Source organism: Eschrichtius robustus, chromosome 12 (assembly GCF_028021215.1).
Source record: "Eschrichtius robustus isolate mEscRob2 chromosome 12, mEscRob2.pri, whole genome shotgun sequence".
NCBI classification, from domain to species: domain Eukaryota; kingdom Metazoa; phylum Chordata; class Mammalia; order Artiodactyla; family Eschrichtiidae; genus Eschrichtius; species Eschrichtius robustus.
In genome coordinates, this window is record NC_090835.1 from 4,185,051 (window position 1) to 4,210,240 (window position 25,190).

A 25,190-nucleotide genomic window follows, 5' to 3' on the forward strand; every position below is an offset into this window, starting at 1 on the left:
ATTCTTCCTGTTCTAGTTCCCATTTTATTATTCAACTATCATGGAAAAAGTTCCAAGTGCACAGCACGAAACAGCAGATTCCTCCCCCCCCTAACCTGCGTGCAGCTTAAATCTCACCCTTCCTCCTTCTCCATCAACCCCACCAGCCCTCCCTCCTGCTCCCCTGGCTCCTGCCAGGCCCCAGAGGCGCCCTGCCCACCACGGTCAGTCGGCGCCCCCCTTCTGTTTGGCCAGGGTGTGCTTCAGCTCCCTCAGGTTCTCCGTCAGCACCTCCACCTCGTCCAGGCGGCCGCACTGCTTGGCATCGAAGATGTACGCCTTGATGTTGTCGATCTGCTGGAGGAGGAGCTCCTCCTCTATGGGCTCCTCGCCCTCCTGCCCGCTCTCACTGTCCACCTCGAAGGGGTTAGTACAGGGCGCCTCCTCGAAGGGGTTGCCAGGAACAGGAGGGCCTGAGGGTCTCTGATGGGGATGCCCATCTTCCTCGTCAAAGGGACTGGGGGCTGGGCTGTCTGGGCTAGTGAAGGGATTCCCTGCCACTGCCTCCTCTTCCTCCTCTTCCTCAAAAGGATTGTACTCCTTGAGGACACAGGCTGGAGGGCCGAGGGAAGGCTCTGCAGCAGGAGGGCTAGCCGTGCCCTCTGCTGCAGGGCTGGAGAGGTCTTCCTCATCAAAGGGATTTAGGGAGGGCACCTCATTGTGCTGCGACGTGGTGCTCTGGGGGAAGAATTCCTGGTCAAGGGCTGGGGGCCCAGACCACACTCTGATGGGCTCGAGAGCCGAGCTGGGTGAAGGGGTCTTGGGTGCTGCACTGCTCTGAGCTGGGGAACAGCCCAGATCCAGGGCATGAGCACGGTGGTCGCGGGGCTCTCTGCCTGGCTCCAGCTGAAAAGGCCTGATTTCTCGGAAGTCCAGGGACCGAGTCCGCGTGTGCAGAGATGCCGCCTGGAACTGCTCCCGTTCTCGTTCCCGCTCCCGTTCCCTCAGCATCTGTAGCTGTTCCCGCTGCAGGTCCTCCTCCTCGGCCTGCCTCCGGGACAGCTCAATGGCCTTCTCTGTCTGCTGCTGGTCATACTCGTCCTGCAGCTGGCGCAGGTTCTCCTGCAGCGTACGCACTTCATCCATCCGGCCCGCGGCCTTAGCCTGCCTGATAAAGGATGTGATGTTGTGGATCTGTTGGAGGAGTGGGTCCGAGTCTTCGATCTGCCCCTGACCTCCTGAGAGCGGGAGCCAGCCCTCAGCCTTTCTCAACGGGGCAGGGCCCCTGCGAAGGGACACCACCTCCCCGTTGGTCGCATGAGACACCAGGTCACTGCGCCTTTCCTCAAGCCTTCGCTGGGATTCCAGGGCAGCCTGGGGAGACACCAAAGCCAAAGAGAAGAAACACGGTCACCAGGCTAACAGCCACACAGCCAGCCACCCTCTGCGGTCCCGCTACCCCTGTGTCAGTGAGACTCCAATTCTCCACCTCAGGACTACGATATCCAACTGCTAAAATCAAATCAGGCTTTTTTATCAGAAGGGAAGGAGGGACAAACCCTGATTTTCAAAATTAAAATAACAAATAACAGTAAGTTAAGGGATAAGCTTTTTCTCAATCTTAGATTCACTGGCCATGCACTTGTCTTAAATCTCTGAGGTCTATTACCACTCATCTACACTAGATCCTCACACAATCTTAAATACACATATTATTCTGTTTAATATTGCATATTCCAAAGTGTTCTACAAAGAACTCCCTGGTGTCTGGGTCCTCTGCAGCCTGTACCAGGGGGAGGATTGCCAGTCTCTATGGTATTCTGGACAGAAGAAAATCAGTAGAACCTCTGAAAGAAAAATAGGACCTGGAGAGAAAAATAATTACTCTGACCTCTGAAGATGAGAGAGGCCAGAAACAGAACAGAAGGAGAACGCAAACTAGAGAGAATGAGAGGTTCTGACTTAACGACAACCTCACAGGACCTCCTGGGAGCCTGAGGAGGCCTCTGAGCTCAAGGGAGCCGCAGGGAAGAAGCCAGATGCCAGCATCCCTGAGCTTCACTCACCCGTCTCTCCAGGATCTTCTTCCTCTCCACTTCCTGCTTCCTTTTCTTTTTCAGTTCCTCAAACTGTTCTTTGGTTGGCAGTGACATCAAACCAAGCAACTTTTCCTGTAGGGGGTCACAGGCAATTTTACACTTAAACCCTTTTAGGAAAAAAGTGAACCTGAAGCCCTCTAGTGAGAGCCCACTTAAGCTAAGCCACCCCACTCTTGGACAGTCACGTTAATGAGCAGAGCAGGGAAGGACCTAATGCTGAAATCAGACCAGAGCCAACTTTCAAACGGGCCAGTCTTTTCCTGATGAAATGATCAACACCAGACATCCCAGTTATTTGCCCTCTCAGTGGGGCCTTTTCCTGCCCTCCCTGTCTACATCCGTAAGCCTCCATCCGAGCCCCAACCCCACGCTCTTTACGTTTCTCCACAGCACTCTCCACCCTCTTAAGCTATATTTTTTAGTTGTTTCTTATCTATTCCCCTCTCTAGAATACAAGCTTTATGAGAACACGAATGTCTGTCTTTACTCATGGCAGGATACCCAGCACCTAGAACACTGCCTGGGACTCAGCAGGCACTCATCAAACGACTGTGGAATACAGCCACTAATCAAAAGCAGGAAGGGCCTCATTCTCTGCATGACGATGTTGGGAAACTAACCCAACAGGACGCTTAGATCTCTGTCAGGAGCCCCACAGGGGATTGGCTGTGACTCTCACAAGGGCTTTCTGACGTAGAAACAACTTAGATCCAACCACCTAGGTCTAGTGTGCCCTTGAATAATCACCTGTTTCCTCCAAACCAATGGCCCAGGAAGAGTCCCGTAGGAGCTTATCCCAAGGAGGAAATGCTATGTGCAAGTATGTCCATCAGGCAATCCTCAACAGCAAAAAATGGGAATCTATCAAATGCCCAGTGAATGGGGAATAGTTAAAGGATGGTGTACACAGAGCACTATTCTGTAGTCATTCAAACAAGAGCTGTTTGAGGACTGCATAAAAAAGTTCTTATGGGGGCTTCCCTGGTGGTGCAGTGGTTGAGAATCTGCCTGCCAATGCAGGGGACACGGGTTCGAGCCCTGGTCTGGGAAGATCCCACATGCCGCGGAGCAACCAGGCCCGTGAGCCACAACTACTGAGCCTGCGCTTGTGCTTGTGCTCCGCAACAAGAGAGGCCGCACACACAGGGACCGCGCGACAGGGAGAGGCCCGCGCACCACGATGAAGAGTGGCCCCCGCTCGCCGCAACTAGAGAAAGCCCTCGCAAAGAAACGAAGACCCAACACAGCCAAAAATAAATTTAAAAAAAAAAAGTTCTTATGGGACTTCCCTGGCACTCCAGTCGTTAAGACTCAGTGTTTCCACTGCGGAGGGCATGGGTTCGATCCCTGGTCGGGGAACTAGAAATCTTGCATGCCGTGTGGCGCCGCCAAAAAAAAAAGTGCTTATGATATAAAATTCAGCAACAAGAAGGCCTAAACTTGCAAATATGCTACTTATATAACTATAAGTTACTATAAGTAGCATATATAACTACTTTATATAACCACTGCAAATGGAATAAAAAAGAAAATACATCAGAATGAGGCAGGATGGTGTTAAGGACATAGGACTAAAAGGAATATTTACTTTTCTTTGACATCCAGATTTTTCTCTAGATGTGGCTGACACATTTATAATCTTAAAAAGTAATAAATGTACAAACAGAAAATAAACAAGCCATTGGCCCAGTCTGCCTTCAGAGTGGTAGAAGAGCAGGGGAGGCGAGTGTGGTGTTTCTGCCACCCCAGGATGGCTTTACCTGCACAAAAAGCGTAGCTGAGTATCTGATCATCCTCTGCAGCCGTAAAGTGTTTGGATGTGGCGGAGGGTCCTGCTTCAAGTCTAAGGTTAAGATCTTCTTACTGAATTGGAACAAACACATCACTGTAACAGGCACTGCCAGCCTCAGAAACATGGGTGAAAAGTCCCGAGTCACCAGGCTTGCATGCCAGCAACATGTGTAGAGAAATGGGTTAGAGACTCCACTGAAATGTCCTTGCAGGCAAAGCCCATTTCTTACCCTCTGGCTGTACCCAAGGCCCCAAACAAGCACAGGGTGAACGACAAACACTCAGCCATCGAGGCGCTGACCACTGGTGCAGGGCCAGCGTCGTGGGTGAGTGACCAGCACAGCAGAAGGGCCCTGTGCTTGGTTTCATATTCTGCTATCACTGTCTTACAATCCTTAATTTTGAACAAGGGACCTGAATTTTCATTTTGCAACAGACCCTAAAACCATGTAGCTAGTCCTGCACGTACGGATGGACAAGGGTTCCGCATCTCTGTTCTGAGTCACAGTACTTCCTATGCTGCAAAGGGCTGATGTAACCCCAACAGCCAATCCACATTTAAAAAGCAGCGACTGGGACTCCCCTGGTGGTCCAGTGGTTAAGACTCGGCGCTTTCACTGCCATGGGCCTGGGTCCGATCCCTGGTCAGGGAACTAAGATCCCACAAGCTGCACAGCGCGGCCAAAAAAAAACAAGGCAGCAGCCAACTTGAAGAAAAGAATCTGGGTTTCCATCTGGGCTCCAGCACTTCTTCTAGCTGTGGTGCATTCTCTCACCTATAAAATGGGGATGTTAATCTCTACCACACAGGGTAACTGTGGTATGATAAAGGAGCTACTCTGTGTGGAAGTAGTCAGTGACTGGCACACAGCTGGTGTCAATCAGCTCCTATTCCTTTCATAATAATGAACAGTAGAAATCCTTAACCGAAAGTTACTGAGATGCACTGAGCGCCAGAGCTGGCAACTCCCTCAGCCTCCTCCTCACACACTCCCACTATCACCAGGACTGGGTAAGCTCAGGTCTGCTGGCCGCCCACCACTCATTAACACAGCACCTCCTCCACTCAAGGCAGCACGTAAGACATCACCTAACAGACCTTACCTTAAAGCGTCTATTAGCTCATACACTTTCTGCACTTCCACTCTAAGGTCATTGGCATGTTCCAGACTGTAGGTTGTCTCTCCAGCACTAGGGAGAAATCACAGAGATGTTTGATCTAAGTGTCATCGCACTGAATGGACAGTGTGGTGTGAAAGGACTCACAGAGGGGTAGACAGTTAATTCTCTCCAAATGGCATTTCAGACTCTTGTATATATTGCAGTGCTCATTCCTTTTCAAAATATAAGTGCTAATCAACTAGAAACTGCTTTTAATTTGCAGACACCATAGGGACACACTAGTGCCAAGGTCTTTGAGAACCAGCTCCTAAGCTCATTGCCAAAATAAATGTGACTGAATCTACTTCAGCCTACTTTCCCTGAACAATTTCAGTGCATCTAGTAAGACGGATGAAGTGGTTTACTAAATGACTTGGTTAGACCACATAAGAGGAGAAGGAACTTTCTTTTCTCACTCAAAGACTACCCACGGAGCGGAGGAATGATAGGAAAGCTGACCAAGGAATCCAAGCCATGGCCTGTGTGGCACTGTGTCAGTTGCCCCATGCTCCTGGTTCTCACGCACAACTGCTCCCTGTGTGAGAAAAACACTTGGACTCCAACTCAAGAAAGGAGGTGAGAGGGAGTAACTCTGCCCAGGATGGAGGAGGGGACATCAGGGAAGGCCAGAGGTGGCTTAACCCCAGTCTCAGAGGAACAGCAACAGTTATCATGTGGTCTTAGAATTGTTCCTTTACAAGTCTGCCATTCCCACCAGACTGCTGAACTCCAAGTGCAGTGATTATGGCTTTTCATTTTTATACCCCTAGTAACTAGCACATGGGACAAGCTTAAACAATGTTTACTGTGAAGAGAAACATTTCAAATGATCTCCAAGCTATTAATCCAGCCTCAGCAATGGCCACTCAACTCCCTTCCTGAGGCAGCAGCTATTTAAGTTAAATAAGCAGAAAGAACTGCTGTGTTTACCTGTTTTCCATCTATAAGGCAGCCCTAGCTGGAAAAATCTTGGTGTGTGCTGTAATCTGCAGATTCAGTAAAGTCGTTTCATCATCTCTAACTGCACAGTTTGCAAAAAGAACATCAGATCAGAACTAAGAAGACTTGCACTTTGTCTTGATAACGCCAAGTCATGTGGAAAATAACAGGGTTGGCCCAAATCTGAAATCACTGCCCTGGTCTCAGTCACATCAACCAACTGTATTCTCCTCGGAGCACCTATCATGCCTGGCATTATTATCATGTGCGTTACTTGTTCACTTGGTTACGGTCTGCACTCCCATGATAATGAAGCTGTCTTCACAGTCCATTGCTGCAGCCCCAGCACCCAGAACAGCACTTGGCACATAACTCGTGCTTGATAAATATCCACTGAGTGAATGAGTGACAGACTGAAAGGCACTTACTTAAAGCACTGCAGAACTGGTCTTTGGAGGTGTAAGAGTTAGACACCTGGAAGCATGCTCAGCAATGGTAGCTCCCCCCGGCTACGGAGGCCCATACAGTCTCTGTTGCAACTATTCAACTCTGCTGCTGTAGTGCAAAATCAGCTACAGTAATCAAACAAACGGGCATGGCTGTGTCCCAATAACATTTTATTTATAAAAAACAAGTGGCAGTAATAAGTGTGGGCAAGAATGTGGAGAAATTGAAGGTCTCATACACTGCTGATGGGAATGTAAAATGGTGCAGTCATTTTGGAAAACTGTCTGGAAATTCCTCAAAAAGTTAAACACAGAGTTACCATATGACCCAAGAACTCCACTCCTAGGTATATACCCAAGAGAAATAAAAATATATGTCCACAAAACACCTATACATGAATATTCATAGAAGCATTATTCCCAATAGCCAAAAGTGGAAAAACCCAAATGTTCACCATGGGACTAATGGATAAACAAAATGTGGTCTACCCACACAGTGCCTTCATACAAAAGGAATGATGCACTGAACCATGCTACAACAGGGATGAATCTCGAAAACTTTACATTGTGAAAAAAGCAAGACACAAAAGATCATATATCTATGATTCTATTTAAATGAAATATCCAAACTAGGCAAATCCATAGACAGAAAGCAGACTAGTGGTTTCCAGAGAAAGGGAGAAGGAGCAGTGACTACTAATGGGTATGGGGTTTCTTACTAGGATGATGAAAGTGTTTCAGAATTAAGACAGTGGTGACGGGCATACAATTTTGTGAATGTTGTACTAAATGTGACGTGATGGTTGTACCAAAACCACTGAACTGTACACTTTAAAAGGGTAAATTTTACGGTGTGTGAATTAAATCTTAATTTTAAAAGAAGAGACGGCACACTAGATGAGGCCCGAGGGCCGAAGTCTGCCAACCCCTGACCTAAAGGAAATGTCTGCTCTCAGCCCTGACACCTCAACGTCACCCTGAAGTGGCATCGACCCAGGCACAAGCATGAGGCACAGTGCCCTTGCCCACCTCCGGATGCTGCACTTGGCAGTGGTGCTTATCATCCAAGGCCCTTCCTAAACCCGCTCAATCAGAAAAGCTGGGGTCACATGACTGAACATGACTACACAGGACTGTAACATGCACCCCAAAGAAATACAGATATGACGAAGATTCTCTGCAGTCGGTGGCAGAAGAAAAGCCTGGGCAGAGTTAGGAATTTCATTTTCACCTACTAAAGAATTGACCTAAAATGCCAGAAAACAGTCACCACTAAATTAGTAAAACAGAGAGGAATAGCTTACTTTAATGATGCTGCCATCCTGATGTATTCAGGAGCTTTTTGGTCAACTTTCTCCATGCAAAGTCGTAATTTCTAAGAACAAAAAAGAAGAGATGAGTTGTGCTCTCAAGGTACAGAAAAGCCTACCCAGAGGTTATGCTGAATCAACAGAGATGTATTTAAAATGTGCAGTTTTATAAAATGCAAAAAGTGCAGAGAGTGGTTTTTAGTTCTGTTTTGTTTTGTTTCTTGTTATCAATTTCCTGATTTAGACCTACTCTACAAGAAAACCTTGCAGGAAGGAAAGAAAGCAAGGGTGAACTTTTTTTTTTTTTTTTTTTAATACATTTATTTATTTATTTTTGGCTGCGTTGGGTCTTTGTTGCTGTGCGCGGGCTTTCTCTAGTTGCGGCGAGCGGAGGCTACTCTTCGTTGCGGTGCGCGGGCTTCTCATTGCGGTGGCTTCTCTTGTTGAGGAGCACAGGCTCTAGGCGCATGGGCTTCAGTAGTTGTGGCTCACGGGCTCTAGAGCACAGGCTCAGTAGTTGTGGAGCACGGGCTTACTTGCTCCGTGGCATGTGGGATCTTCCCGGACCAGGGCTCGAACCCGTGTCCCCTGCATTGGCAGGCGGATTCTTAACCACTGCGCCACCAGGGAAGCCCAAGGGTGAACTTTTGACCGGATGTTTCTGAGAGGAGCAACGCCTTCCAGGACACAAGTCATCTGAGTTAACCAAGGTAGAGAAAAGAAATTAGTTGCTATGTCCTTTATCTGCCAGGTGACGCCAGATCCCAGCACAAGGTACTGCCAGGGCGCACTTCAAAAAAGAAGGAAGCCAAAAGCACGGCAGCTATTTACAAAAATGAGTTATCAGATCGTGAACTCCACATAAAGGACGGCCAATGGCTACATCTGCAGCTCAGCAAGGGTTTAATTAACACCATTTCTAGTATCCTGAGTATTTTCACGGTGGTTTCAGAAATACAGCCACTCTGACCTGCAGAACTGCTACCCGTGACCATTCAGTGATCATCAGACAAAAACACATCCCTCCTTGGGGCTTCCCTGGTGGCGCAGTGGTTAAGAATCCGCCTGCCAAGGCAGGGGACACGGGTTCGAGCCCTGGCCCGGGAAGATCCCACATGCCGCGGAGCAACTAAGCCCGTGCGCCGCAACTACTGAGGCTGCGCTCTAGAGCCTGCGAGCCACAACTACTGAAGCCCACGTGCTACAACTACTGAAGCTCACGTGCCACAAGTACTGAAGACCGCACGCCGAGAGCCCGTGCTCCGCAACAAGAGAAGCCACCGCAATGAGAAGCCCGCGCACCACAATGAAGAGTAGCCCCTGCTCGCCACAACTAGAGAAAGCCCACGCGCAGCAATGAAGCCCAACACAGCCAAAAATAAATAAATAAATAAATAAAATCTATTAAAAAAAAAAAAAAAGACCACACCCCTCCACTGTTCAGTTTTGCACAAACTGCTTCCGAAGCCCGGGCTGGTTTCCTCCTCCCCGTTTCCTACCACCTCCCTGCCCAACCCCCACCTGGCTCATCCTTCTCATCTTGCAGGCCTCACCTGGCCATTAGGAGGCCGAGCCAGGCTCACACCCAGTCTGACTCTAAATCCCAGCTTCTGGCACCATACTCTGCTCCTTTAAAGCAGCACCTACTGAAGGCATTCCAGGGTTGCTGGTGGTAATGAGAGCTGAGGCATCTGAATAGACTTAAAAGAGGAAGCTCTAAGCCTCTGGGCAGTTTCTCAAACTCCCAAGTGAGCGTGGCAGGTCTCTTCCAGCCCACTCTTCACCACCAGCTCCAGCTCCTGCCCACCCACAGAACTTGTCCACACCGCATGGCAACCACCCTTCCTCCTCTTGCCCCTGGGCCACGGAAGCCCCTAACCACCCCCGCTGTCAAGTGGGCATGGAAGGGCGAGGGAACAAGCTTGTTGCAACATACCCAGTGACTCTGCGACTCACCCAGGGCCCTAGCTAGTGCCCTTTGGCAGAAACTAAAAATGATTCAAAAGAATGACTTCCCAAAGCATTCTCCAAAATCTGCAGGCACGTATATAAGCAACAGCCAAATCTCTCTAATCAGACTCAAGACCACACACGAATCACCTCGTAGAGCTTCACGATGTCAGGGGTGTGCTCCTTCTCGTCGATCTGCTGCTCTCTCTTGAGTAGTGTGTCCTTGCAGTGTGTACAGCAGCGGATCCGGTCGTCATCCTTCTCGTCCAGGACAGAGCTCACGCTGCTCACGCTGCTGATACTGGCCCGGCGGGAGCCGTGGACACTGTTGGGTGACTGGCTGGGGCTGGTATGAGTGCTCAGGGAGTCCTTGCTGGCACTGGTGAGCTTGTCTGTAAAGCACAACACAGGACAGGCAGCAGTGAGCCCGCAGCCTCCAATCACCCCACCAGCCACGACAGCAGTGGAGTCCAACGGTGGGCGTGGCACGAGAGCAGGCTCTGCCCACAGGCGAGAAGCACCCACACCCCTGCCTTCCCGGGCTCAGGCTCTGAGGTGGGATGGACACCCAGTGCAGCCGGCGAAGAGCCAGGCAGCCTAGGACAGTCTGTCTTCGAGGCTCGGAAGCCCACCCCTAACCTGGCCTTACCACCTACTGCCCTGCTCCATCTGCCCCGTGCCTCAGACACAACCCAGGCTCTCCCTGGACTATCCTCCACAGCCTTCCCCCACGCCCAAACGCCAGACTCCTATCCCTTCCAAAGCTCAGCTCAAATGGCACATCCTCCCGGAAGCCCCCCCCCAATTCCCTGAGGCAAAAACAATCTGCCTTTCTATCAGTTCCTACCACGTCGCCCCTCGTGGAGCACTTCCCACTTTTCCCTGTAGTGATAGCTCTATGTACACCCCAGAGCTGCCCTAGGAATCTGTGATTCTGAGGGTAGAAACTGTCCTATTCATAGCTGCACCCCTATATTTTTTCCAACAGGGCCACCTCATAGCAGCTGCCCAGTAAATGTCAGTTAATTAGCCCAAAAGAAGGACGGTGAAGAGTGTCCCCAAAACATAGTTTATAAAGTCTCAGGTAAGACAGGGAGTCGCCTCAGGGAGAAAGGGGAAGTATCAAGGTAATGCGAGCCTGCTGGACATCAGAGCTCGACAGAGGAAGCATCTGCTTCTGTCCCATGTTATCCAGACATCCTGCAGCCAACAGTACATGCAGAGTCAGCAGAACTCTCCAGGGTTGCAAAATCACCCCAAAAGTCCCAGAATTAGCCAAAACCCCATGAGATCATCTTTAGCAACCTTTAACCAGCTGAGATTCAAAGTTCTGGACCATTGGGACCACTGGGTTCCACCTAACATTTACAGCCTCATTCCCACATTCTCAAGCAGTGTTTCACACCCCCAACTACTGTACCTGCTCATCTACTAACCTTCCCCGGGCCTTTCCACATCCCACGCCTGTGCACCAGCTCTTCACTCTCCCCAGGATGCCTGCCTGCCCCACCTCTCTGCAGTCCCAGTTGTGTTTCAAGGCTCCTCTCAAACGTCACCTCCCGACCCTGAGCACCCACACTCTCCCTCTTCTCCGGCCTCTGCAGCGGCCTCAGCAGCGCTCAGTGGCTCTCATATTACGACATTACAGCCTATTCTATATGACAGTGAGCTGTCTGTGACTCTTTGCTCAAAGGAAAGGACTAGCCCATTGCTCATTTTTCAAGACCATCTCCTACAGTCTCCTCTCAAAGCCTCACCTGCCACTTCAAGCAGAGCTGACAAAGATTCCATCAACTCGGGACTTCCCTGGTGGCGCAGTGGTTAAGAATCCACCTGCCAATGCAGGGGATACGGGTTCGAGTCCCGGTCCGGGAAGATCCCACATGCCGCGGAGCAACTAAGCCCGTGCGCCACCACTACTGAGCCTGTGCTCTAGAGCCCGCTCACCACAACTACTGAGCCCGCTCACCACAACTACTGAAGCCCACGCGCCTAGAGCCCATGCTCCCTAACAAGAGAAGCCACCACAATGAAAAGCCTGTGCACCACAACGAAGAGTAGCCCCCGCTCGCCGCAATTGGAGAAAGCCCGCTAGCACCAATGAAGACCCAACACAGCCAAAAATAAATAAATAAATAAATAAATAAATAAATAAATTTATTAAAAAAAAAGATTCTGTCAACTCTCCCACATGCCTGACACAACTTCTCTCATCATACCTGTCTCTTTATAAAGCACTTGTTCGTGAGTGTGTCTCCCCTGTTGGATGCTGGACTCCCTGAAGGAATGGATGATGCTTATAGACCAGACGTGGGCAAACAACAACCTGCAAGCCAAGTCCAGGCTGTTTTTGTATGGCCCTCAAGCTACATATGGTTTTTACACTTCAAAAAGGTTGTTTAAAACAGAAGAAGAAATGTGACAGAGACCGTATGTGGCCCACAAAGCCTGAAATATTTACTACCTGATCTTTTATGGGAAAAGTCTGCCAACCTCTGTTACAGACCACTGAATCACGGGTCCCTAACACAGGGCGTAGGCTGTAATGGGCTTCAAGGAATAAACAAGTAAATGAATGAAGATCCCATGGGCCATTAATTTTTAAAAAATGTCCCCCAAATCACCCAGTGGTAATTAGTAAACAAGTTAGTCTCAAAAGGAGATCAGGGTCCAGGGCCTGCCTCCCCATCACCTACTTGCCAAGGGAAGGCTGATGAGCTCCATACACTTCTTGCACATAATAGACCCACAGAGGCGGCAGTGGTGGCGGCGGTTGCGGATGCTGAACTTATTCCCACAGTCTGGACAGAAGGGGACATCCTGGTCGTTGACCCAAGGCACCACGGACTTTTCTATTGCTTTGGGAAGAACAAAACAAAAACCAAACAAACATAAATGTAGGCCATTTTAAAAAGGAGATCTGGTCAAGAAGAAAGATAAAGACTAGAAGGAATGTGAGCAAAGTTCTAGAGTTACCTCGGATCTTCGCAGACTCAGTATTTGTTCTGTCAAATGCAGTGAGCTGACAAGGAGAAAAAAGTGCCAGAAAGAATTAATCTGGTGGTGTATACACTTTCTACAGGCAGAGGCATCAAGTGGGAATGAGCACACCAGCATTGCTCAAGTCTTATCTGTCGTCTCCAACCCCAAAATGTCACAAAAACAACTTTATGGGGGATAGAGTATTAGCTTTGCATCCAGAAGGTACCTCCCTTCGCATGACCCATTCCAATCTCTTTATTGTCAGTTACCCGCTTAAGCAATAACCAGGGGTAGGCAAGGACACGGTGGGGTGGCTACTGAAAGCAATGGGAACCCCCCGATTCGCCACAGTCCTCCTGGACAATGAAAGTGGTCACATATTTCTGCCCTACGAAGTACACATAAAGAACTGAACCCGTGTGGTTGCTGCCATGCCCACCACACAACCCAGCTTATACACAACAAGCATTTCCAGGGTTAAAGTAAACAGCAATCGTGGGATTGAAGACACACTCTTAAACCAACCACAGGACGAGAGGCTCCCACACTGCACAGTGGCCCTGGCAGGGTACTCCTCTCACGCCTGGTTACTAGCCTCTCTGTTTGCCATCACATGGTATCACACACTATGCCTCACTGCGTGATTGTCCCTGGGACACCCAAACGAGGAAAGGATCTAAAGGCAGAAAGGCTGTCCAGCAGCCAAGTGGGCTTCATAGGAAGTAAAAGGGAAGCCGGATATGTGGCCAGTCATCAACCTGGGCCACTACCTTCAGTAAAGCCAGCCCAGGCTGGAACCATCCACCACGTCCTCAGCACAGCTCTAGGTAGGGCGCTTCCTTGCCAGCATGGGACATACACAATATACAAGACACATGCTACAGAAATGTAATTCTCCCCCCAGAAAATTTATACTTGCAGAAAAAAAGTGTTTTAAAACAAAAGAATTTACCTTCTCTAACCTGATTATTAATTTATTGACTTCAACGACATAGTGGTCAATTCTGGCAGCTCGGTGTTTTTTGAAGTTGGAAAGATGGCTTCTCACAGCACCTAGGAGGGGAGGTGGTGACATAAACGACTTGTCGTTTCCCTGAGGGAGCCTCTCTACCTTGAATTTCAAACATTCTAGGATTGTATTATATTTATCTATTTATTTATCTATCTATCGGCCGCACCGTGCAGCATGTGGGATCTTAGTTCCCCAACCAGGGATTGAACCTGGGCCCCCTACGTTGGGAGCGTGGAGTCTTAACCACTGGACCGCCAGGGAAGTCCATTAGAGTCTTACTAAAAATTAAAAAACTAGAAAAGCAAATGGAAGGAAATTTGCTAAAATGTTAACTATGGTCACCTTGGGGCCACAAAGTATGATAGGAAAGACCTTAAGGACAGAGGTTGAACTCTGGAGCCAGCCTGTGCTCAAGTTTCAATTCTGCCACACACTGTGTGACCTTGGACAAGTTCCTAACCTCTCTGTAACTTGAAGTACTCAGCTATAACATGGGGAAAACAGTAGTACCTACTCCACAGGGCTGTTATCAGGACTAAAGAAATTAAAATTTATAAAATCCTTAGAATACTGCCTGGCACATGAATTTTTGTTAAATAAAAAGGCAGTAACGTTATGGGTGATTTTTAAACATCTCATACTTTTCTGTACTTTTCAAGGCTGGTACAATATGGTTTTTCATCAGAATAAAAACAATCCTTCTCAAAATGTAAACGCTAATAGATGCCCTTGGAGGGGGCTAGTTAAACTGGTAACTTCTCAGTCCAGCAGCCAAGACCCAGGACAAACCTCCTCACACAAATGGAACCAAGTAGCCTGTTGTCTCAGTTCACCTGAAATATAACCTGCTCAATCTCACCTCTTCTGAAAGCCGGCCCTGCTCCCCAACCCTCCCAGCACTCAGTTCATTTCTTCCACCCAATGATGGCCTATTCATTTAGGTACTTTACCACAGGGGTCCCCAACCCATGCCACACAGCAGGAGGTGAGTGGAAGGCAAGGGAGCGAGCAAAGCTTCATCTGCAGCTCCCCATCGCTCCCCACCGCCCGCACTACCACCTGCACCATCCCTCCCATCGCCCGCATTACCGCCTGAACCATCCACCCTCCACCCCTGTCTGTGGAAAAACTGTCTTCCTCGAAACCGGTCCCTGGTGCCAAAAAGGTTGGGGACCGCTGCTTTACCATATCTAGATCTTTACGCTACACTCTTAACCATCCATGCTTTTCTTCTTCCCTAATCAACTTTAACACCTAATTAAATTTTAGTTTTGAATTTTTAGGAGTGACAATACATATTAATTTTAAAATTTGCCATTCACTTGACCTTTTGTAATTTGTGACTTCCTTCAGTTGCTGAAACAGGCAAGTTAATCAGTAAATTACCTTGATAATTTAACACTGGCAATCATGAAATAAGCTATCAAAAAGCTAATAATTCATATGCTTGAAAAGTCTCCTTTATGTTTCTAATTGTCTTTCATATGTAACTAATAAATATATGCGTATAGTCTTATTTTTAAGCCATTTTTCTCCTGCCATAATGAAAATAAAATGTTTCCACTCTCCAACATGGTAGCCCCTAGCCACACCTGGAGACTGAGCACTTAAAATGTGGCTAATGTGTGGTTGTGGAACTGACTTTTAATTTTATTTAACTTTAATTTATTTAAATTTAAATAGCCACATATAGTTAGTAGCTATCATATTGGATGGTGTAATTATAGGACTTTCCTCTTCCAAAAAGACACATTCTGGGATTCCCTGGTGGTGCAGTGGTTAAGAATCTGCCTGCCAAGGCAGGGGACATGGGTTCGATCCCTGGTCTGGGAAGATCCCACATTCTGCGAAGCAACTAAGCCCATACGCCACAACTACTGAGGCTGCGCTCTAGAGCCCACGTGCCACATCTCCTGAAGCCCGCACGCCTAGAACCCGTGCTCCACAACAAGAGAAGCCACTGCAATGAGAAGCCCGCACACCACAAGGAAGAGTAGCCCTGCTCGCTGCAACCAGAGAAAGCCTGTGTGCAGCAACGAAGACCCAACACAGCCAAAAATAAAAGTAAATAAAATAAATAAATTTATTAAAAAAATAAAATAAAAGACACATCCTGCAGCAGCACTATTTGGTAGCTGACCCCAGGGTAAATATCACTTCCCTTCTTAGAGCCTGTTTTCTCATCTATAAATGGAATGAGCATCACTACCCTTTCTACCTCACAAGGCTTTTGTGAAAGGTGAACAAGATAATGAGTATCAAAGTATAATAAAGTACTATGGGACTTCCCTGGCAGTCCAATGGTTAAGACTCCACACTTCCAATGCAGGGGGCGCGGGTTCGATCCCTGGTTGGGGAACTAAGATCCCACGTGCCATGCAGAGCGGCCCAAAAACAAAACAAAGTATAATAAACTACTACGACAGAATCATTATTTACCCATCGCATGGATAGAAAATACTATATTAATGATCACTATCATTCAGCAGTTAAAGGACATGTAAGATTAGCTAGTTCAACTCCATGTGGCATGATCTTTTTGGTAAAAGCTTTACTGAGTTATCATTCAAATACATACAATTCACCATTTAAAGCATACAAATTCAATGGCTTTTAGTATATTGACAGGGTTGTGCAACCATCACCAAAATAAATTTTAGAACATTTTCATCATCCCGAAAAGATGGTAATTTTGAAAGTAAGTAGGTGATACCACAATTACATGCTTCAGAAAATTAAGTTGCATGAACCAGTGCTTCTCAGTAGGCAGGTAATCAATGTCTACACAAGAAGAGACAGCCCAGTCAATGGACTGCACCTGGGCTGATGTCAGAGACCTGGATTCCTACCCCAGTTCTGCAGTTTCCTAGCTGTCTGACCCTGGGAGGTCCCCATGGAGTTCAGTAAGGATTAAATGAGAGTTCACATGTAAAGAATTTAATGCAGTGCCTAACACAAAGCAGAGGCCCAGCTCATTCTTGTCCATTTTCTCCCCCCACTAGAACACAAGGTCCAGAAGCTTACAACCATTCTGATTTACTGGTGTCTCTTCAGCTAACTCTTAAAACATATAGATGTTCAATAAACATTTGCTGAATGAATGAATGAATGAATGAACGAATGAAAAGAATTTCTTACCAAGCTCCTGGGGTTCCCACATGTAAGGATCAACCCCTCCATAGCTGAAAGACTCATATCCTTGGGTCCCTGATTCAGCTCGGTCATCTCCTTCTCGTTTCAACAGCCTGTTCTTTGCTTTCCTAGCCTTCTGGACAAGACCTTGAAAAATGGAACAAACACCATATGAATCCACGAAGAATACCCAGTAGAGAGTCAAGGTCCTATAGGAAGAGCACTTAGATTTCACCTATCAACAGGGTCCCAATGCATTTCACGGCTTCCCCTGTATCAGGGTTCTTTCATTTTCTGAGGACATAAGTAATATGAGGGAAGGAGGAAAACTTCTAGAATCACTGTCACAATCCATTTACTGGTCCAATTCCATCCTCCAGCCCATATACATTACAGGGATCTTGTTGCTTAAATCAATTATAAAGTTAAGGAGAGACTCAACTGCAGGCTGAGGAACATCAGCAAACCCTACCAGAAAATCGGTTCTGAAGTAGAGATTCTTGAATTCAAAGATCTGTACTTTAGATATGTAGTATGGAAGGGAACTCTTGGGTCTGGGGTCCCATAAGAAAGCTGCAGACTGTGATTTCAGCAGTATTATTATGATTAACTCTAGTCTAAAATCCTAGAGCCATAAAAGATAAAAGAGACTATTTCAGACAAAATTAGAGAATTTCAAGGACTGTAACAGCTCGGGGCCAAGGAAGTAGACAAGAGGAACTATGTGCTTCTATGAGGACAAAAACGCCAAGTCAAGAGCTCGAAAGGTAAAGAGAGAGAGCTAAATAGTAGGAATATGAGGACATTATGTTTTTATTTATTTATTTATTTATTAATTATTTGGCTGCGTTGGGTCTTCGTTGCTGCGCTCAGGCTTTCTCTAGTTGCGGCGAGCTAGGGCTACTCTTCATTGTGGTGCGTGGGCTTCTCATTGTGGTGGCTTCCCCTGTTGCGGAGCACCGGCTCTAGGCATGCAGGCTCAGTAGTTGTGGCACGCAGGCTCAGTAGTTGTGGCTTGCAGGCTCTAGAGCTCAGGCTCAGTAATTGTGGCGCTCGGGCTTAGTTGCTCCGCCGCATGTGGGATCTTCCCGGACCAGGGCTCGAACCCGTGTCCCCTGCATTGGCAGGCGGATTCTTTTTTTTTTTTTTTTTTTTTTAATTTTTATTTATTTATTTATTTATTTTTGGCTGTGTTGGGTCTTCGTTTCTGTGCGAGGGCTTCCTCTAGTTGCGGCGAGCGGGGGCCATTCTTCATCGCGGTGCGCGGGCCTCTATCGCGGCCTCTCTTGTTGCGGAGCACAGGCTCCAGACGCGCAGGCTCAGTAGTTGTGGCGCACGGGCTTAGTTGCTCCGCGGCATGTGGGATCTTCCCAGACCAGGGCTCGAACCCGTGTCCCGTGCATTAGCAGGCAGATTCTCAGCCACTGCGCCACCAGGGAAGCCCCGGCAGGCGGATTCTTAAACACTGCACCACCAGGGGAGTCCCGAGGACATTATGGATAGTAGAGTCTATCCCCCGGTAAGTCATTCCCTAGCCTTGGGTCTTGCCTCCCAAATTCCAGCAAGACAAATGGAATAAGAATCTTAATGAACACCAGAGTGTCTCCCAGATTTCAAGCTTCCTAAAAAAGAGGCTGATTAAGAGGAACAGAGAGAATGAGGAAAGTTAAATTCAACTGACAGCCCTTGTGTCCTGAAAAAGCTTTGTTTAAAAAAACGCATCTCAGATAAGGCAAATGTCCTAGACACAAAATGGACTAGACACTGAATCCTTCCTGAAAGGTTTGGATGGCTTTTTTATAGCAGAAGGTAGCTATAAAGTAAGCCTAGTGAAGGCACCAGGAAGACAATGGGCTATATACATAAATAGTTTCCCTCTGATGTGAGATACTGTGAGTTAGGAGAGAAAGTAGCCCATAACCTGCCCTCGTCTGGGATGGTGAGGTTAGTTTTAAGAGATTATGCTAGAGTTAGAACCAAAGCTTGAGCCAACCAAAGAAGGTCCTTCTTGCAGCCTTCCATTGTAACGGACACTAAATAGAGAATTAGAAATGCCCTTCCTAATAAAAGCAGGCTTTAGTGCTTGCAACCTGGCCCCTTAGCTACCATCATCTTTGAGAGTTATTTCCAGTCCCAGGTTTCACAAGAGCCCACATCAAGCCAAGTAAAGGAAGCAGAGGTAGGAGGAAAGAACTCCACCTGAAGAGGTAGTTTCCAGTATTTGATCGGCCCAAAGCATTTCTTCAACTCAGTACCAAGTTTCTCCTTTTCATTAGTGAAAAGAAAGCCCAAGTCTTGACTTCTTGCAAATGTTTTGTGATTATGAGCTACATGAAAGAAAAGGGGACTAAAATCTAGGTGCCTTATTCATTTTGCCTGTCTTCCCCTCACAGCCAAAGCAGCAGGAAATTCACTGTCTCTCAAAGGAGGCAGAAACAGAAAAGCAGAGAGAAACAGACACTGACAGAAAAGAGAAACTAAATTTGATAACTCCCGGTCTCTCTCCAGCTAGTGCTCAGGATCAACCCTCACTTCGTTTCAGTCAGCAGCAGAAGGTCCTATATCTATTATTCCCTCGATAATCTTACACATTTTTCCCCTAATACAAGGGCAGTCATCACAGGAATGTGAGGACATTCTCTAACCTCTCCACCCACTGGCATCAAAGTTTTAGTGATATCACGGTATATGACTCAGTTGAGCTGGCACTAAGACTAGATGCTCACTGAAAATCACGGAGGCCCTTCAGTTATCCAAAGGACACTTAGACAATCAGTTCCTTCGTTTGTTAGTTTTCCAGCTGTAGTGCATGCTGTGACTGGAATACAGGGCCTCACCTCATCAGTGATGCCATGTGCAAAGAGCAGCATTAGGCTTAGAGGTGATGGAAGACATGGGGTCAAGGCCTACCTCTGTCAATTCCTATCTGACTTTGGATAAGTCACTCCACATCTCTGAGCCTCACTTTTTCTCTATAAAATGAGACCAACACCTTCCTGCAGGGTTGTTGGGAGAGTCAAATGAAATAACAATGTATGCGAAAGAACATACATTTCTCTTTTTTTTTTTTCTTTCTTGTCTCCTCAGAGTTATGACTCTGTTCCAGCCTCTATAGCCAGAAGCCACCTAGTCCATTGCAGCCTTCAGGATTTTGAAAATGTTTGACTTTGTCATATTTTTGACAGAAGTTATAAATGTTAATACTTTCAACAACTCTTTTTTTTCGGAACTGAAAAGTGAGACATGGAGTGAGACTTTGATTACAAGGGGCATGTGACTCACATGTGTGGAGGCCAGAGTCCGCTTAGGAATACATGGACCATTCCTTTCTCTCCCACCCAACAAAGAATTGTGAATACAGCAATAGACCTTTTTAATCTCATTGCCTTCAGAAATGTGGCCAGCTATTAACTGAATCACTAGGAAAGTGAATTCCAGAGCACCAGCATCATACTTAGGGGTTAGAATCTAAAGTCCGGGAAATGAATAATCTGTATAGCAAAAATTACTTTGAAAAATTCTTTCTGCAACCCTCCAGGACCTGAGGGTCCTTGGAAGCTCAAAAACCAAGTTTTAACTTTTTAGGTTTAACTCCTTATATTTCAACCATAATCTTCCTTTTCCTGTGCTGCAGAGGACAAGGTCTAGTTGAAGAAGTAAGGATGGCAGGAAGGCCTGAATTTGTGACAGGTGACTGGGTGTACAATGTGCCTCCACTTACAGAGCAAAGGAAAGGAATTCCACCCCAAACCCTCTTAGGCTGGCAGTTAGGTAATTCAAACATTCTAGCAAGAGACAGCAGAGAACAGTAATTACACTTACTAGGTTCAAAGCCGGGCTCTAACTCACTTTGCAGCTTCAGGCAAGTTATCTCTGTGTCTAATCTCTCTGTGTCTGGTATCCTCATCAGTAAGATGGGGCTCATAGTCACATAGGTATCGTGAGAATTAAATGAAGTTAATACACTGGAAGATTTTGAATAATGCCTGGCACATGGAAAGCACGAGAAATATGTTCTCTATTATTATTATTAATTTCCTATTGTTTATCATATTACGGTGGCAACATGGTAGCTGATGAAAACCATCCCACGAGTTAAAGCTCCCAGTGACAGAATGAGATACGCAGAAAATCCTTGCCTCTTACTTTTAATTTGCCCTTTGACATCGCGGTCTTCCCCGGAGTGCTCTTCCTCATAATGTGACTGCAGCTGATAGAAAGACTGCAGGTCCTTCAGGCACAAAGGGCAGAGGAAGCCCTCCCTCACTTCCCCTGGGTCATCCAGAGAAGCCATGGCAGTGTCACTCTCAACCCCCGCAAGGCAGGGTCTTCATGCCAAGAGCCAGCTTGATTCCTCCACAAGAGACAAGGGATCCGCAGCATTAGCTTAACCAAGCAGCATACAGGTGATGGGGAAGTGGCATCACGGCCCTGGATGAGGTATCCTCTCTGGAGTAGGAGTCCTAAGAAAGGAAAGAAGCGGGAGGAAACCAATTCAGGCAAATTAGCAGCAACTGAGAATTTTCCTTGTTCTTTTCACAGTTCAGGAAGGGTACTTAACATTTTTCAGTGCAGGTTTGAGAACACAAACTGCTTTCTCGAATCCTCAGACCAAAACACAAAACTTTCTAAGATATGAGAACATCACTGGACAATGGCAATTCAGTGAAAGGGAAAGCACAGATTCTTGAAGATAAGAAAGGAAAATACAACTTCAACAGTAAACACAATACCAAGGCAATTCACTAACATTCATTCCAATGATCCAGCTGCATAATCTGTATGCCACTTTAGCCGCTGGGTAAATGTCTGAAATAGTTATCAACAAGCACAAATTTTTGACTCTCTTTACCCTGAGCATTTATTCAACTACATATATGGAGCTCTTGCACCTCTGTCAAAAAGGCACTGATGAAAAAAAAAAAAAAAAAAGGCACTGATGTAAAAGGGATAGCGCCTGCCCTAAAAATCAAACCAAACCAAATCAAACAAAATCCCAGCTTCAGTCTAAGGAGGAGCATTAGAAACCTAGTGATCAAAAAGAAAAATCTATTCTGTGTCTTACGTTTGTAGGGTACTTTTTCTCCAATGAACTTACTAGACTTTATAAACCAGCAAGCCTAACGTTCTCACTGCTTCAAAAATAAAAGAAGCTGATGCTTATACAATTCAGGGCTTAATAAGTTACATTTTCAGCTTTATCCGGCCACGGCAAAGTCACTTCCAATGTCACCTCAGAAAGATGCACAGCCATAGGGAAACGCAGACAAAACCAATCCACGGAAGCAGAGAAATTTCTCCCCAAGGACCTGAGGCCACAAACCACAGTAGAGAGTGAGAGGGAATGTATGACCGTCAGCTTTGAGCTGTGGATGGACCTGCTAACAGGGCCACGGAGGAGCAACTGACTAGCCCTCCAAGCTGAAGAGTGGCAGTGACCCAGGAAATAAACAAATGAAACACGAGGTCCCTGTTTTCTTCCTCTAGCTAAAAAGCCCAATGGCTATATACATTCAGGTCTCAGCCCCTTTTCCAGACGGTCGCTGAAAGAGCAGCTCCCGGCCCCTCCCAGCCAGTGGTTCACCCGAGCCCCCTTCCTTCCCACGCACTCATGCTACCAACACACACTCCCCGCATCTCAAGACACCCTCACTTCCTCGAGAATGTCTTGCTTGACGCATTCTCCCATCGGGCAGCCCTGCACCTCTCCTCATAGCATTTATCTCAATTTGTAATCACAGGTACACAAAGCGACTTAATCCGACAGCCTGTAAGCTGTTTGAGAGCACAAGCCACGTCCTCGTTCCCAACACCACACCCCCCGGGTCAGTGCCCGGTACAAACCACCGAGAATCTCAACAACGCTCCAAGGGTGAATAAATGAATGAACGGACGAACCCTACAATCATATAACCAAATACCCACCACAAACCACCAAGCCAGGCCCCACGTCCACAACATATGCGAGACCCTCACACCCTAAATCACGTCCAAAGTCCAAATAAAACCCACATCTCCTGCAACTCCACGTCCAGCGTGAGTGCTGCCGGCCACACGCCGCAGCCACCACACATCCCCCGGCCGCCCGACCACCCTCCACGTAACTCAACGTGACGTGCACGCGCCGCATCACCGCACCCACAGTGCGGTGGGTGAAAAGGCTCATCCCCACAAAGCACACACGACAACTTCACATAGGCACCACACAAACCCCGAACCCAAACGCCTAAACCTCCACAGAAGACCCAAAAAACGCTCCTTGGAGACAGCCCCCCGCTGCCCCAGCCGCATAACGCTACAGGGCTCACACAACCCCAAGCAACCACAGAGTAAAAACACCCCGGGCACACGAGCGAGACGCGCGGCCCGAGAGCCCCAGCGCCCACCACGCACGTCACACCCACCACACACAGATCCCACGCCCGCACGGCCCGCCCGCCCGGTTTCTGACAAGAGCCGCGCCCAGCCCCGCAGGCACGCCCAGCCCTGTGTACCTTTCCCGGTCCCACAGCCGCGAAGGCCTGTCCAGTTCTCCGACCCGAACTTGGGGCCTCCACGACCCCTCAAGCGGTCGCGGCCACCATCTCCATCGACTGCTCGGCGCTCGACAGGCGCGCCTGCGTCGACGCCTAAAACGAAAGAAAGGCAGACGGACCACGGAGGAGCGCCGAGTCTTCGAGGGGACGAAAGGGACTCCCCAAGCGCAGGCCAGCGGCGGATTCTGCGCAGGCGCAGGAAAAACCGGCCAGGCGAGGCTGGGTAATTTTGCGACGTTTTGACGACTCTGGTAGTTCCGCCAGCGAAGTTGAACTACGCCCCTTGCTCTCCACCCCACTGTTAAGTATGGGAAAACTGAAGCCCGTGCTTTTTTGCTCCTTGAGCGAGGTGCGCAGTGAATGAGGCAGCGAATGGTTTTGAATGCCTCCTCCCTCACCGCCAAATGCGCTTCTAAATTAATTAGAGTCAATTAAACTTCCTGAGCGGTAGAGAGTAAAGGAATTATTTCAGAGGCTTGGAGGATGTGGAGAGTCTGGAATATAACAGCATGAGAGTGGGCTTATAATGACAGGAAGTATACATCCAAAACAGGTACAGTGTGCTCAGGAAAATCTGTGAAATTTTCCAATACAAACAACACTGTAATGAGATATCACTTTACAACTGTTATAGTGGCCGTTATCAAAAGAAATGTGTTGCGGAGGATGGGAATGGAACACATGTAGACTATCGCTGAGAATGTAAATTTCTGCACCCACTACGGAAAACACGGAGGTTCCTCAAAAAATTTAAAAATAGAGCTAACATAGGACTCACTAAATCCGCTTCCGGGTGTTTATCTGCAGAACAGGAAAATACTAATTCAAAGAGGTATCTACATCCACTTATCTACTGCAGCATCACTTACAGTACCCAAGATATGTAAACAACCTAAGTGTCCACCAACGGATGAATGGATAAAGAACAATGTGTGGGGGAAAAACACACACACACAAAAGAAACCCCAACGATATTCCCCACAGGCCTCGGTGACCTGGGCTGGTGTCACATCCCTGGACCCTGAACAGCCTTGTGTCCCAAAGCTAGACTGTGGCGGAGCTGAGGGACCTGGGGAGGATGTGCCAGCAAATGAGCCCCCCTTGCACCTGCAGAGCCAGCTTCCCTGGGGATGGGACCACCATCTCCAGATCCAGGCCGGCCGTCGTACAGCTCAACCAAGCCGAGTGCACCCAAAGCCCGGTGGACTTTTCGGCTGGAAGAGCTTTGAGAAGTCACCTAGTCTCCACGTCTCCTGGTGGTGGGTTCCCAGCGGCAGCCTCCTTCCTCGGAATCCCCGCCTCCCTACGACTGCATCCTCAGAATTGTCCTGTGGTCAGGTATTGGGATTTTCCTGGGGCTGAAGGTTAAAGGGAAGGAGCAATGAGACACCAGTCCTTAGCTGTTTCTTCTGGCACATTCCACCCTTACCTAACCCGGGAACACGACTTTCTCTATGGCTCTCGTTACCCCAGTAACCACAGTTGGATCTGAAGAAGTGCCGCCCCCTTGTGGGCGTCTTCCGTAACAACACCTGGAAAACCGGTGCTTACAGGCACTGCAGTGTCACAAGGCCTGAGGGGCCATAAATGACATGTGCCCTCAAGAAATGTCCTGGGGGGCGACTTCCCTGGTGGCATAGTGGTTGAGAATCCGCCTGCCAATGCTGGGGACATGGGTTCAAGACGAGGTCCAGGAAGATCCCACATGCTGCGGAGCAATTAAACCTGCAAGCCACAACTACTGAGCTCGCACGCGTAGAGCTCGTTCTCCTCAACAAGAGAAGCCACCACCTCGAGAATCCTGCGCACTGCAACGAAGACCTAACGCAGCCAAAAATTAAGTAATCAATTAT

General features: G+C 47.8%; 1 protein-coding gene across 2 annotated transcripts; it reads right to left on the reverse strand.

The window, feature by feature from the left end:
• RBSN (rabenosyn, RAB effector) lies at positions 1-23,489 on the reverse strand. 2 transcript variants are annotated; one of them, XM_068558726.1, is made up of 12 exons: positions 23,296-23,489; positions 20,948-21,264; positions 16,808-16,948; positions 13,610-13,710; positions 12,652-12,697; positions 12,372-12,533; positions 9,826-10,067; positions 7,720-7,790; positions 4,974-5,060; positions 3,839-3,941; positions 2,046-2,150; positions 1-1,353 (listed from the first exon to the last, which is right to left on the reverse strand). In XM_068558726.1, the coding sequence occupies exons 2-12, from the start codon at positions 21,093-21,095 to the stop codon at positions 205-207; spliced, it is 2,355 nt and encodes a 784-aa protein (XP_068414827.1). In that variant the 5' UTR covers positions 21,096-21,264; positions 23,296-23,489; the 3' UTR covers positions 1-204. The 2 variants fall into 2 exon arrangements, with proteins under 2 accessions (XP_068414827.1, XP_068414828.1); XM_068558727.1 differs by lacking the exons at positions 13,610-13,710; positions 20,948-21,264; positions 23,296-23,489 and having other exon boundaries at positions 16,808-16,891.
• Between the last annotated feature and the right edge of the window lie 1,701 nt (positions 23,490-25,190).

Excerpts from the sequence above, each read along its gene's own strand:
- RBSN (XM_068558726.1), bottom strand. The coding sequence starts at position 21,095 with ATGGCTTCTCTGGATGACCCAGGGGAAGTGAGGGAGGGCTTCCTCTGC. Across the intron at positions 10,068-12,371 it reads CATCAGCCTTCCCTTGGCAA|ACAAGCTCACCAGTGCCAGC; the intron begins GTAGGTGATGGG and ends TGTGCTTTACAG. Across the intron at positions 1,354-2,045 it reads AGAAGATCCTGGAGAGACGG|GCTGCCCTGGAATCCCAGCG; the intron begins GTGAGTGAAGCT and ends GTGTCTCCCCAG.